This window comes from Trachemys scripta, chromosome 22 (genome assembly GCF_013100865.1).
Source record: "Trachemys scripta elegans isolate TJP31775 chromosome 22, CAS_Tse_1.0, whole genome shotgun sequence".
In the NCBI taxonomy this organism is placed as follows: domain Eukaryota; kingdom Metazoa; phylum Chordata; order Testudines; family Emydidae; genus Trachemys; species Trachemys scripta.
Genome location: NC_048319.1, coordinates 13,459,806 through 13,472,396, shown reverse-complemented (window position 1 = coordinate 13,472,396; position 12,591 = coordinate 13,459,806). Strand labels below are relative to the sequence as shown.

General features: G+C 40.9%; 1 protein-coding gene across 8 annotated transcripts in view; it reads left to right on the top strand.

Moving 5' to 3' along the window:
- LOC117868781 (megakaryocyte-associated tyrosine-protein kinase-like) overlaps positions 1-12,591 on the top strand; it is a 116,629-nt gene that overhangs the window by 63,908 nt on the left and 40,130 nt on the right. For 4 of the 8 annotated variants that reach the window (XM_034755002.1, XM_034755003.1, XM_034755006.1 and 1 more), the window contains exons 14-15: positions 1,015-1,156; positions 1,727-1,824. In XM_034755002.1, the coding sequence (XP_034610893.1) occupies positions 1,015-1,156; positions 1,727-1,824 (240 nt within the window). Of the gene's footprint in view, positions 1-1,014; positions 1,157-1,726; positions 1,825-3,118; positions 3,215-5,221; positions 5,334-5,954; positions 6,053-7,783; positions 9,560-12,591 lie in introns of those variants that run through there. The other 4 variants (XM_034755011.1, XM_034755004.1, XM_034755007.1 and 1 more) reach the window with 3 other exon arrangements.

Below are 12,591 nucleotides of genomic sequence, written 5' to 3'. Positions count from 1 at the left end.
GCATGTCCCTTGAAGGCGTTATGTGGAATTCCTTTGAGGACAAGGACTGAGGTCAGACATGGAGTGATAACTTTGTGAAAAGTGCTCGCCCGTAGCTGATGTGGTGTTCTGTCGCTATCATTTTTCTGCATGGTTTCATTTGAGAGCGTAGTGATTGTCTGGTTTCACCCACATAGTAGTTGTGGCATTTGATGCACTGGATGAGGTACACCACATGATGTGATAAGCATGTGTAGGATCCATAGATCTTGAAAGTTGTATTGTGGGAGGTACTGATCATTGTATCAGTGGAGATATGTCTGCATGTGTTGCACCTGTTCTGGCAGGAACTGGTGCTGCTTTGAGTTGGTGTGTCTTGGTCTGGTCGGAGCTTGCTTCTGATGACAAGCTTGGTAAGGTTGGGGTGTTATTTGAAAGTCAGAAGAGGGAGTTTGGGGAAGATTTCTTTCAGGATACAGATGTGTCCATGTCTGACCTCTCAGTCCTCATCCTCAAAGGAAACCCACATAATACCTTCAAAAGACAAGTCTGGGAACTTAAATTCATAACTCTATTGTACACAAAAAATTATAAACTTAACACACACACTGGTTTTATGGTGTATTACAACAATTTGTAGCACATCCTACTGGCTCCTAACCTTGAATTGCCCACTTCATTTATACTGCATGTGTGAACCTCTTATGCTTAACAACCTGTCCAACCTTGTATTTAGCTCAGACACTCTGTCTACCTTCTCCAGACCAGAGGAAGAGCTCTGTATAGCTCAAAAGCTTGTGCCTTCCTTCAACAGGAGTTGATCCTATAAAAGATATTATCTCACCCATTTTTTCTACTAATGTAATTGAAACTGATGCTACATCATTCCTAGCTTTTAAACTATATTAGTCAATTTCTTTCTTGAACAAAAAAATCACCAAATACGATTTTTTTTAAATAGTGGGATATAGAGATAATGCTGGCACATGAACTTGAAGGTGAAACAAATGAAGTTTTGTTCTTTTAACTTTCTAGACGTTAACTGAAGATGAGTATGAAGTTTCATCCGATGCTGAGGAAGCAAGTATACTCATCTGTTCGTACAAGGAACCAAAAATGCAGGTCACCATTTCAGTCACATCTCCTCTCATGAGAGAGGATGCTTCTGCTGACGAAGGTGAGTAAATCATTGATGGTTTAAAATTTTGTGTGTGAAAGGTTTGATGTACTAAATAGGTAATAATTTCAAAATGAAATAACCATGGTGACTGAGCAGATATTTTGATTTGTTGATTTGGTTACTACTGTCAGAATACTTTCAAAGTGACAAAATCAGGAGGCCGAAATCCTCCTAAAACTCCTGTGCTGCTTTTTCCCTTCACCTTCCTGAATGGGGAGGCAGAAGATGGATGGAGTTAGTTGTATTCGAGACTTAACTTTATAAATCTGCAGACCTAATTGCTGTAATTTGCTAATAGAGATTTTTGTGCTGCTCTCAATGCTTTCAGAAACACATTTTCATTTGAAAAAGACTGGTTGCTTTTGATGGAGGAGACAGTGATCTCTAATCACAATGCAGTCGGGCTTCAGTCTGTGGATACGATTTAGAAACTACAGTATGCTAGTTTGATAACTATTAGTAACAAAAAGTTATGCTTGTGTTATGGTCTTTCACAGCAACTCTTGGTCGCGAAAGCTTTGTAAGTAAATGGTGCAAAGAGAAATTCATATATTTCTTTCCTCTTAGAAGCAGCAGCAGAATCTCAGCCTGACCCCTGTGATATTTTGAGTCAACAGAAATGCCTAGAGTCATTGGCTGCCCTTCGTCATGCTAAATGGTTCCAGGTAAAGAGCTTTTCGAAGCACTGAGATGTGTTGTGCAGTTTCCCATTGATTTGCTAGTCGGGTAGAAGGAGAGGGCGGGAGGGGGAAGGAGGCACAGTTTTGTGCTGCAGAGCTGACCATGTTTATTCAAAGTGTAACTGATGCTATTGGGGGCATCTTCTGTATAATGACCCCAAAATTCTTGTGTACACATTCCAACTCATCCTCTCCACAGCACAGTAACTTAAAATAGGAATATTTCTAGAATATAAATGAGCCCGTTCCTGTTTTTTGTTGGGTTTTGGTGAAAATAAATCCTGCTGAAGCAAAATATTTTATCTTTATTCTGGCAGGCTAGAGAAGGCTGCATATGTCAACTTCTGTCAGTAAATGGATCTGAGAGGATCCTTTTATATGTCACCCTCACCACCTGGCTTAGAAATGCTCTTTTAAACCCTAAACTTTCAAGTACAACTAACGATTGTTTAAGACCCACTGATCTTCTTTTGTCCTTTGACTGCAGAGGTATTAATTTCCAATTCATCTTGAGTGGTTTCTTACAACATATTAATTCCTTATGCTAAACAAACCTTGTATTTAGCTGTGACACACGTGTACTTTTCCCAGATCTGAAGAAGAGCTCTGTGTCAGCTTGCAAGCTTGTCTCTCTCATCAATGGAAGTTGGTCCAATAAAAGATACTACCCCACCTTGTCTCTCTAGTTGTTTAAGAAATACTTATAAAATCCACCACCATAATTAGCACTGTGCAGCAACCCCAACAGAAAAGCAAGAGCTGAATAGATCCTTAAAGAGAACATGGCCGTTGGTCTCTCCAGGACGCTTGCGATCCATTGGCTAGTGGAGAAGTGAAGCCTGCCCAGTTCTGATCATTCTTTACCTGCTTTGTGGATAAGTAGAGGATTTGAGTATTCAGAGCTGCCAGTCTAACGCCTTTTGCTAGCACTGACTCAACAAATAATGTTGCTTACCCTGAGAGTGTGCAAAATGTTGAACACAATTGGTGTAGCCTTCTTTTAACTAGATAGGTTAGTTTCTTTATCCCTTTTGGTTTTGTGTTCTACCTCAGCATTTTTTTAGAATGCCAGTGCCCCATTGCATTTTTTACATGGAGTAGTACACAGTGGAAACTTTGCTCCATGTGAAGTCAAATGGTTTAATATTCAGATAAGGAGAATATTTTCTTCAGACTCTAAGATACTTTTAATGAGTTTTGTTTTGTTGCTTGTATGACTTAGGTTTTTATTGTCTTAGATATTTTCTGTTAGCAAACAGTCTCCTTTATTTCCATAAAGGCTAGAGCTAACGGTCTGCAGTCATGTGTGATTATCATCAGGGTTCTGCGAGATCTTTGCCAGCGTGTACCAACATGGGGGGCACTTCCAGATTGGGTAAGAAGACCGAAGCCTTTTCTGTGACACCCTTCCTTTGATTGCTATCATGTAAGACGCTTGTAGCAACAGTGATGATTATCAGGGACATTGAAATGAAGTAAAAGATAAGCTAACCACACAAGTACATTGGATATATAGGGCTGAATCTGTTGACGTTCGTGACAAAGCCTACTGACCTCAGTAGGTCCCAGAGCATGGTCTACGTTTACCTTCCCTTTTCTATAGACTAACAAGAAGACTGCTGCTCAGCAATAGGGAATCCATCCTCCATAGCCTCTTCACCAAAGCAAATTTATGTAGTTATTCAATTCCAGTTCCTCTTGTGGGGGTGGAGAATGAGACAGTTTAAAAATAATTAGTGCATATCTGCAGTCATCTCGGATTTTCAACTTCATACTTGGCTATTACAAGTATGGTGCCACAGCCCATGTCTGCAGGCCACATGCACAGTATGATTTAGCTAGAGCTGTGAGAGAGGAGGTCCCTTTCCTCAGAATGTGAACAGCCACACCAGCATGACTGTAGAGACTGTATACAGAGTCAGATATGTGTTTAATATACAAACTCCTCACACAGCTGAGCTCTAAATCCACTATGCTTTATGGGTTACGTGCTCCATGCATACCTGGAACTCTCTCCTCTCACAGGGCTTCCAGGAGTCCTATTCATATTAAGCATATAAATACTCTGTAGAGAGTAGTTTGTCTATTTCAGAGAGTATTAAACAACTGGGGAAGCTAGTTGGATTTTATTTATTGTAAACCATACATACTTAGAAAACCTTCTGCCATACTAGCTACTGCATTAGTCTAACTTGTGGATTCCTCAATAAATACTAGGAACACATTTTATCCCTCCAGTGTAATTGAACCCTGGTGTCAATTTTGGTGTTGGTCTTGTTCATCTGCCTTTGTTGCCTTTGTGCTGCTGGTTTAGGAGCAGTTGAGGGACTTGCTTTCATTATATTTGGCTGAAGAAATGAACCTAATCTTTGGAGAGAGACCCCACTGGTACTTACTTATACAATAGTCCCCTCTTTCTGCACATGTGCAGTTAACCTGTGGTAGGGGGATGAATTGGCTTCTTGAGAGGGAAGCACGTTTGCTTTCTTCACCTTGCTACCCCTTCTCTTCCAGCTCTTACCGCGGCTGGAAGATTGTAAGTACCATGTGCCCAGAAACTGTCTTACTGTGTGTATACAACGTCTAGTACAATGGGATCTTGATTGGAAACTTCTAGTGCAACTGTAATACTACTGATGATGATTGGACAAAACTTTCTAATATTGTAGTATTAGAATCATATAATAGGAAAGCTGGATAAAAGGTGACAGGTTTCACTGGTAGACGCCTGTAGGTTTACAAAATAATTTAATAAACAAGTGATGATAAACTTTAACATTTTTAGAAAAGTGCCAGTAAATAGCAGGGCAATTGTCAACTAATAAATGCCCAAAGAAACCATAGAGGAGCCGGTCTAAATGGTCCCATGTAGCAAACAGTGGTCCAAATCCTTTGGTCAGTCCTAATTTTCCTAAGAAAGTGACCAGACTGCTGTAAATCCTCTAGGTGCAGAATTCTATTATGTGACTTGCTAAAGAGAGTTTTTAGAAATAAGTTAGTAGCCAACTCTGAACTGAGTTGTGAATTCTCTTGAGCTCAGCCTTGCAAAGTTCTATTGGTCCATTCTCTCAGCCAAATAATTTTTGTTGACAAGCAAGTAAAATGTTTTCATTATTATTGTCCTAGCACAAGTAGATGAGAAGGGTTTTTTGCAGGAGCTTAGATGTTCGTGATGGTTTTACAAGGTTGCCTTAGCAGTATCTTGAGTCTAGTTTCAAGGAACTAAAAAGCAAAACACAGCCCTAAAAAAAGGATTCTTTGCCTTCTGCAGAGGCTGCGCGCCTTTTGTGGAGGACACACCATTGCTTATATTTTTAAGAAACTGTATTTTAGCTTCATTTCCTCATTTAAAAAGTCAACCCTGATTTTGTCCTTCCTGCAGGCAATGGAACTTCTTGTAGAAAAGGCTTTAAGTAGTGCAACAAGTCCGCTAAGTCCTGGAGATGCCATGCGCCGAGTTCTTGAATGTGTAGCCACAGGAACACTCTTGATGGGTCAGTTCTAAACTAATTGCTGTAATGTCGCTCCCCTAAATCTTTGAAACGGTGGATTGGGCCATCTGTGTTGTCATCCTGCAGTACATGCTACATTTTGTGATGGTTTCCCACTAAACAGATGTTAAAGTATGGCTGTTGAAATAAACTCTGTCCGCAGCACTGATTCTGGGACTCAATGGTATTGGTAGCTCTGCTTTCAGAAAGTGGCAGATGTGTTGTATGTGCCTTTTTGATTGAAGGGAAGGCGCTGATTATTTTTTATTTTGAAGTGCTTAAAGAGATTCGGATAGTTTAGGCCCAACACTTGTGTGTGCATTAATAATATTGCTCTCATTAAAACTTCAAAGCAATATTTAAAAACATATAAAACCCAAGCACTTCAGCATTCTATGCCAGTCTCTGAGAATACAGAATTGAAACTGACTAGTGAGGTTTCCTTGTTCCTTGAGTGAAGTGCAAAAAAGTAACCAAACAGCATAACTAGTGAAAAGCAATGTCAGTGGTACTGTAACTAACACTGTACGTTAGGAAAGTGTGATTTTTTTTTTAAACGTCTTTTCTTAAACCCTGATCATAGTGAGTTTTAGAGTTGTGGTTCCTTCTTCCCCTTGCATTCAGATGGACCTGGGCTACAAGATCCATGTGAGAAAGATGAAATGGATGCTCTAGAGACTATGACCAGTCAGGAACGAGAGGATATTACAGCCAGTGCACAGGTAGATAAGACAGTTATTTCTAATAGCATTGAGAAGGAAACTAGTAGAAGTATTCTGTAAAGTGAAGCATCTGTTATACATCGGTATTTGAGGTTACTCTATCCTTTCCAGTTAAGGTTTTGAAAACAGCTACCGCACCCATGGTAAGGGACAACCTCTGGTTTGCAATTGTATGTGTTTGTGACCCCAAAAGCCATGTTAACAACTCTGTGACCCTGAAAGCTGCACCTAATTTACACACTTCTTTAAAAATAAATACATCAATGTGAAAAATACCTCACATTGAAGAGTAAAGTTGCCCTTAAAGAGAGTTAAGTCAGTTTCAGCATTGCATTTGCCCCCCAAGTCTCTCTACCCATTTTTTAGTCGTATTTTCGTATTTTCAAAACCATTTTCTCTCCTGTGTGGCTTGAAGGGATTAAGGGGTAAATACATAAAAACAAGGGGAAACTGACTATAGGGAAAACCAGTGAAATGGACTAGAAAACACAGAATTGTCAAAAAGTAAACGCAATGAAAAAAATATTATTTTTCTCTAATCTTGTTAGCCATCTTTAGTGGTTAGTGTAAAGGTAACAGGTGAAGTAAAAAAAAAATCAAATAAGTCCATGTGTTCTTTAAGTTAATACCGTAAAAAATGTTCACAACAATATTTCTTTATAATACTGTTAATTTTCTTAATGAATAGTGTGGTAGTTCTTTACGTCCACCGGCATCAAAAACTGCCAGTTTAATCAGATTTTACGTGGAGAGGCGAGCTGTGCGCTGCATTTTTTTGATCGCAGTATCTAAAATCTGCTCCTGCTGGCCACGTAAGCAATGGTATTATTATCAGTCAAAGATTCTTAGGATGTTGGCAGGCAATGTCATGCAATTTTAAAATAAAATCTTATTGCAAGCCAGCCACTGCATGGTAGAAAAAATTAAAAATGCTTTTAGTGCATGTAATATTGCCTGACATCACCAGAGCAGTAGGCTGAAGTCAGATATTTGATTTAGGAATTCACACTGATCTCTGTTTCTGAGCTAAGTATTGCCTGTGTGTAGAACAACCTGGGTAGGCTTACCAGTTAAATATAGAACTTTCACCTTTCTGGCTTGTATTAAAATCAAGACTTTAGATTAAATATTCCTATGTGGACTCTGTAGAGCATCTTCTACTTAGACCCCAGTGAATAATGAGAGTACCTAAAAAAGATGTCTAGGACTAAAGGATTGGGGGAGTTAGAATCACTTCTGTCGGCATAGCAGGCAGGAGATCATTCCAGGATGGATCAGTGTGGGATGTGAGAAGACTGCTGCTATTTGTACGCTATTTCTTGTACTAAACAAATTACAGTAGTTTCTAGCTCTTCATTGGGCTTTAGGAACAGTCTTTTTAAGAGCTAGAAACTATTGTAAAGATTTGCATTGACTTCAGCAGGTTTTGGTTCAGGACACATTTTTAGGCCTGATTTTTCAGAAGAACTGACTAGCTCAGCTTTCACTGATTTGAATTGATATTATGAGCTCTCAGCAGCTTTGTAATAAGGTCCTTTATATTTTTGTATCTGTGCTTGATATTTAGAATACATTGTCATTAACTTTAAACTCCAGCCTGCCGTGTGGGACTCTAAAGGCTGCTGTACACAGAAGATACTGTAGGCTATGTAGTATCAGCCATGTCATGCCTACTAACTACTGTCCTGACAATGGTACCATCCTTAATGTTTCTTCTGCTTCCTCCTCTAGCATGCTTTAAGGATGCTAGCTTTCAGGCAGATACACAAAGTACTTGGAATGGACCCTTTGCCACCTCCTAAAAATAGACTTAATGCACGTAACAGAAAAAGGAGACGAGACACCAGTGAGACAGCTGAGGGCGAGGGCGACGGGAAGAAGGACAAAAAAGAGGAAGATGATGATGCCTAACCACTGTTGTAGCATTTGCTGAGATAATGTTCACATGACTTTAATTTTTTATATATAAATATGAGTTGCTGTTTAGTCTACGACATTTGGCAATTTTAGTGTTTTTCCCCTTGAAATAACGTACTGTAGATTTGTTTTAAATTGTGCTTAAATCATTACAGAAATTGCATCATTCCATAAGAGTAAAGTTGATTATGGCAACAGTCCCTCTCCCTCTATTACGTTCCCTTCCTGTGCGCCGCCCCCCGCTCTCCCTCCACTCCAAAAGAAACCCTCCCCACAGCAAAATAGGTAGATTGAGGCAGGCACTTTTTTTAAACTCTGGTATTTCTCTTAAGCTTTAAATATGTCCCATGACATGTAAAGAAAAACACAAGTTTATTGGGTTTGTATCTTTAAAAAGTTGTATCCTTGTTCACTTTAGATGTCCAGCCTGAAATTGGAGGCAGTTTCTTGCTGGATCTGGAGTGTCTGTCTGAAATTGACAAGTTTGATTTGATTTTTTTTTTTTTTTTTTGGAAGGGGATCTTGCACTTTGTGCGCTCCCACTTTGGGGCAGTGAAGTGGGTGCTGCATTGTAAAGAGGTACATAAGCTGCTTGCTCAGAGCCATTTTTGGCAAACCAGCCAACTTATAAATGACAGTTGGCAGTAGAAATGAGAGTCTGAAATGTTTAATTCCCTTGGATTTATAGTTCTCCATTAGACACAGCACAGTGTACTTAAAAACACCCCTGTAAAACATGCTGTCTAAAACAAAAAAAAAAGGGGGGGAAAACTGGAACGGTTTCTCCTGTTTGGTATTGTGGTTTGCAACTTTGCATAATTTTTTCTCTTCCGGGAAAGCAAAAAATATGTTCCAGTAGAGGTGACACTATGAGTAGGGGTAAGTGCTACTCTAACCAGTCTGAAGCGGTGGTGCTAAGAATAGGGCCAGAGTGCTAACTTTCTAATACCCGTTACATGACAGTATAATCACTAACCACAGAGATTCTCTGCATACCAATGAGTGCCTTCTAAAGAGAGGTGGCCAGGACTCACACAGGGAAAAAGCTGCTGCTTCTTGTTGGTTTTTGTTTTTTTGTTTTTTTTAAATCGGCACAGTTTCACATCTAGTCTATTTTTAAAGCCAGGCATTTCTCAGCAGCACCTCTCGGAAATAGAAAATTTCAGGCTTTGATAGCTCTGCTTGTTTGGGCTACCATTCCATAAAATCTACTGCTGCTGAGCAAATGAAGGGGGTCCTAGCTGCACTGACAGAAACGGGGGCGAAGGGCTTGGTCTCAGCACGTGGTGTACAGCCAGCAGGCCCATCTGGGAAAGCTGATAGCCTAGCGTTGGGCAGCCAGTAGTGATTGGATCAACCTGTTTCTATGTGGAGGGTTTCTCAATTGGTTGCCCAATGGCATTTTTTTTTTTAAAAGAACTTTTATTTTGACAATGTTGTGTTCTAGGGTCACTTGACATGGTTCATTTGGTTCTTTTATGTGTGTTTAAAGGACGGCCTGTAACGTGGCTTTAATATTTGAATGTCTTTGTAGTGCTACCTGGAAAAAAGGAGAAAAAAGAAAAATAAAATAAAGGAGTTATGCTTCCATTTTCTATGTAACGTCTAGTGTTTAACCAGTGAATCCCACTAGCACAGTGGTCCCCAAACTTTTCAGGGTCGCGCCCGCCTTACCCCATCAACCTTCACGGCTCCCAGCACAGGGGTAAAGGGACCACAGCTAAGGGTGGATCTGGGCGGGGAGCGGGGCTGCGAACAGAGCCATGGTGAGGGGCCGAGGCTGAGAGCAGGGGTGGAGACCCAGCCCAGGCCATGGTGGGGGGCTGCAGTCTGCAGCTGAGCCCACAGCCACGTGCTGTTCCACTCTTGTCCCCAGTCTTGGCCCTGGGTCGGGAGCAGAGCTGCGGTGTGGACCAGCATCTGGGTGTGGGGTGGAGCTGGGTGGCGCTCCCTCCCTATGGAGGCTGGCCCAGGCCCCGCCACAGCCTCCCGGAACTTTCCGGCGCGCCCCATAGTTTGGGGTACTCTGGATTAGCAAGTGATCACAAGTCAGGTAGCTGATTGGATGGATGGTGATTATCCCAAGCTCTCAGCACTTCAACTTCACACCCAGATCCTCATTTAAACCTTGTTTTTATAACTCTATTAATACTTTGGTTTGGGTTTTCTAACATTATTCAGCATTTTTAATCTCAACAGCAAATTCTTGGATTATCTTTTTAATGAAAAATACTTGTTCTGTTCACCATTAAATAGAACTCAGCTGAGCTTCCCGTTAAAAGCACATTAAGTTGCTTTTTTTCCTTGAACCCCTGGGGAGAAGACCAAAACCCTTTTGTATCTGTATCTCAAATTGAAGTGAATCTCTCCCCAAGAAAAGGGGTCAGTTGGAACTGTGAACAAAGGTTTAGGTTTATATTTGTGAAAATGGTTGGATTGGCTGCAGCTGATGATGAATTCCTTAGGACAGCAATTCTGGGCTCAGGTCCTGAGCGCCAAGAAATCACACCCAAGACAGTGTGATGAGTTGAAAGTCTCGTGAGGACTAGAATTATTGCATTCCATGCCAAGGTGCTACACGAATGCTCTCTTGCGGTTGTAAGGCAACAGCAGTGAACATAGAAAAGTTTCTCTTTGTGCATAGACCTTCTGTGGCCTGATTGGGGCTCTTCAGGTTACATTTGCATTCTCCTCTTTAGGCAGTTGTGACCCATCAGCGGTGTTTTGCTGGCTGATTGGCATATCCTATGGAAGCTGAAGGTTTCCTTTAGTAACCGCCTAGCTCAGGGCGTGGTGATAGCGAGGAAATGATTTTGCAAATTAGTTCATGTTTATATGCTGGTTTTAATATAAGAGTGTAGGGAGAAGCAGGAGAAGAGCTTCAAATTCTAAGCACTGAGAGCAGATCAATGTGATACAAGATGGTCAGCCGGTCTGACACATCTTCTGAGACAGCTCCACACCAAGAAACTAGCCCTTGCTAATTTAGAGCTTATATATGCCATTTTTAACCTATATTTGATTCAAGGCCTTCTCAGTTTACGGAGAAAGCTTACATGGGCCCTTTAAAGAGTTTGTGCTCTCGAATATGGTGTGGTATTTGTCTGGCTGTCCCATCTCACTGACACTGATGAAACCCACATTAGGTTATTGTTTGGATTGCATTAAATGAACTTCTGTTCTTTGCCTTCTATGTACGATCTTGAGAGTTGTGCCAGGTAACAGAATATTCCAGAGTGATTAATGTACAATAATGTGGGTTTTGTTTTTAAGTTATTCCTTGTTTCCCATAAATTGGTTGCTGTTCTTTCCATAATGATGATGATCCTGTGTTCTGAAGATTCTCCCCTGCACGCCTGTCTTGGAAAATGGAAAAATAAAAGCTTGAAACCCTCCAACATTTCAAATAAGAATTTAATGCTGTTCTGTAAATGCTGCACTTAACCATTTTGTTAAGAGCAAACATTGTTTGGGTATAGTGATACGCCTTTTTCTGGGTTTTCTTTTTGATCTTTTACAAATAAATATATTTAAAAGGACGGATAAGAACTTTTTGTGCAGGTTGCTAAATAAATGCTTTGTTTGTTTAACCAAAGCTGTGCTGCGTGCCTCAGATTTGCGGTATTGGTAGCAACTAATGTGCACTCACTCATTTGTACTGCAGAATCTCCGTAACTTGACAGTAAAACCCTGATTCTGCAGTGTGTTGTCTTCCATCACGTTGTGAGTTTATCTGTTCCTAGGGCCAGCAGTGGGGGTTTATCATCCAGTTTGAAATAATAAAAGAGAATAGGAGGTAAAAGCCATGAGTGTGGATACAGCGAGCCCAGACTTGAAAATCAAGTTGCCAGAGCCATAAAGCACAAAAAAGCGTAACTGCAGTGATCCCGTCACAGTTTGATGGAGTGAGCTCAGATGGCTACACGTAAGGAGCTAGCAGCACAACCTGAAAAGCCTATTGCCAGTTCCAGCACAGCCTCGTGACAGTGCTTTTGGCTTTGAGGGGTGATGTGAAACCATGACAACACATGCGAACTCAGATATTATGGTGGTGAAGGCCACATATGTACCTAAAGTGAGCAGCTGCCAAACAAACTGCTCCTGGAGATGATAAACTGGCTGGCAGCCTTCCAAACATCTCTCTGTTGTCACTTGAGTATTGGGAGGTTTCTTCCATCCCAGGCAAACCTCACTTTCTCATTGGAGTATAAATTCACCTGAAAATATGTGCTTTAAGACATCTACAGTAGGCTTATTTCTCTTTAAAATGTCCTTCCGTTGTGATGATGTTTCATTCCTCCAGTGCCAATGTGCGTGGGAACACTAGCATAGCACCAATGCAGTGGTGCATACCAACATGTTAAGCCTTGTGTCTCTCAGATCTGCTTTGAGTGAAGAGTTGAAGTAGTGTGGTACATAAAATGCCAGCTGCTGCTTGGAGACTTGTCCATGCTAATGTTTGTGTAGCTACAAATATCACTGAAGCTGAATTGGTGGCAAGAATGGTAGGAAATTTTTAGTTTAAAAAACAAGCCCCCCCCCCCCCCCCCCCCCCCCCCCCCCCCACCCCCCCTTTTCCCCTCCTCCCTCTCTTCTTTTTTTTTTTTTTTTTTTTTTTTTTT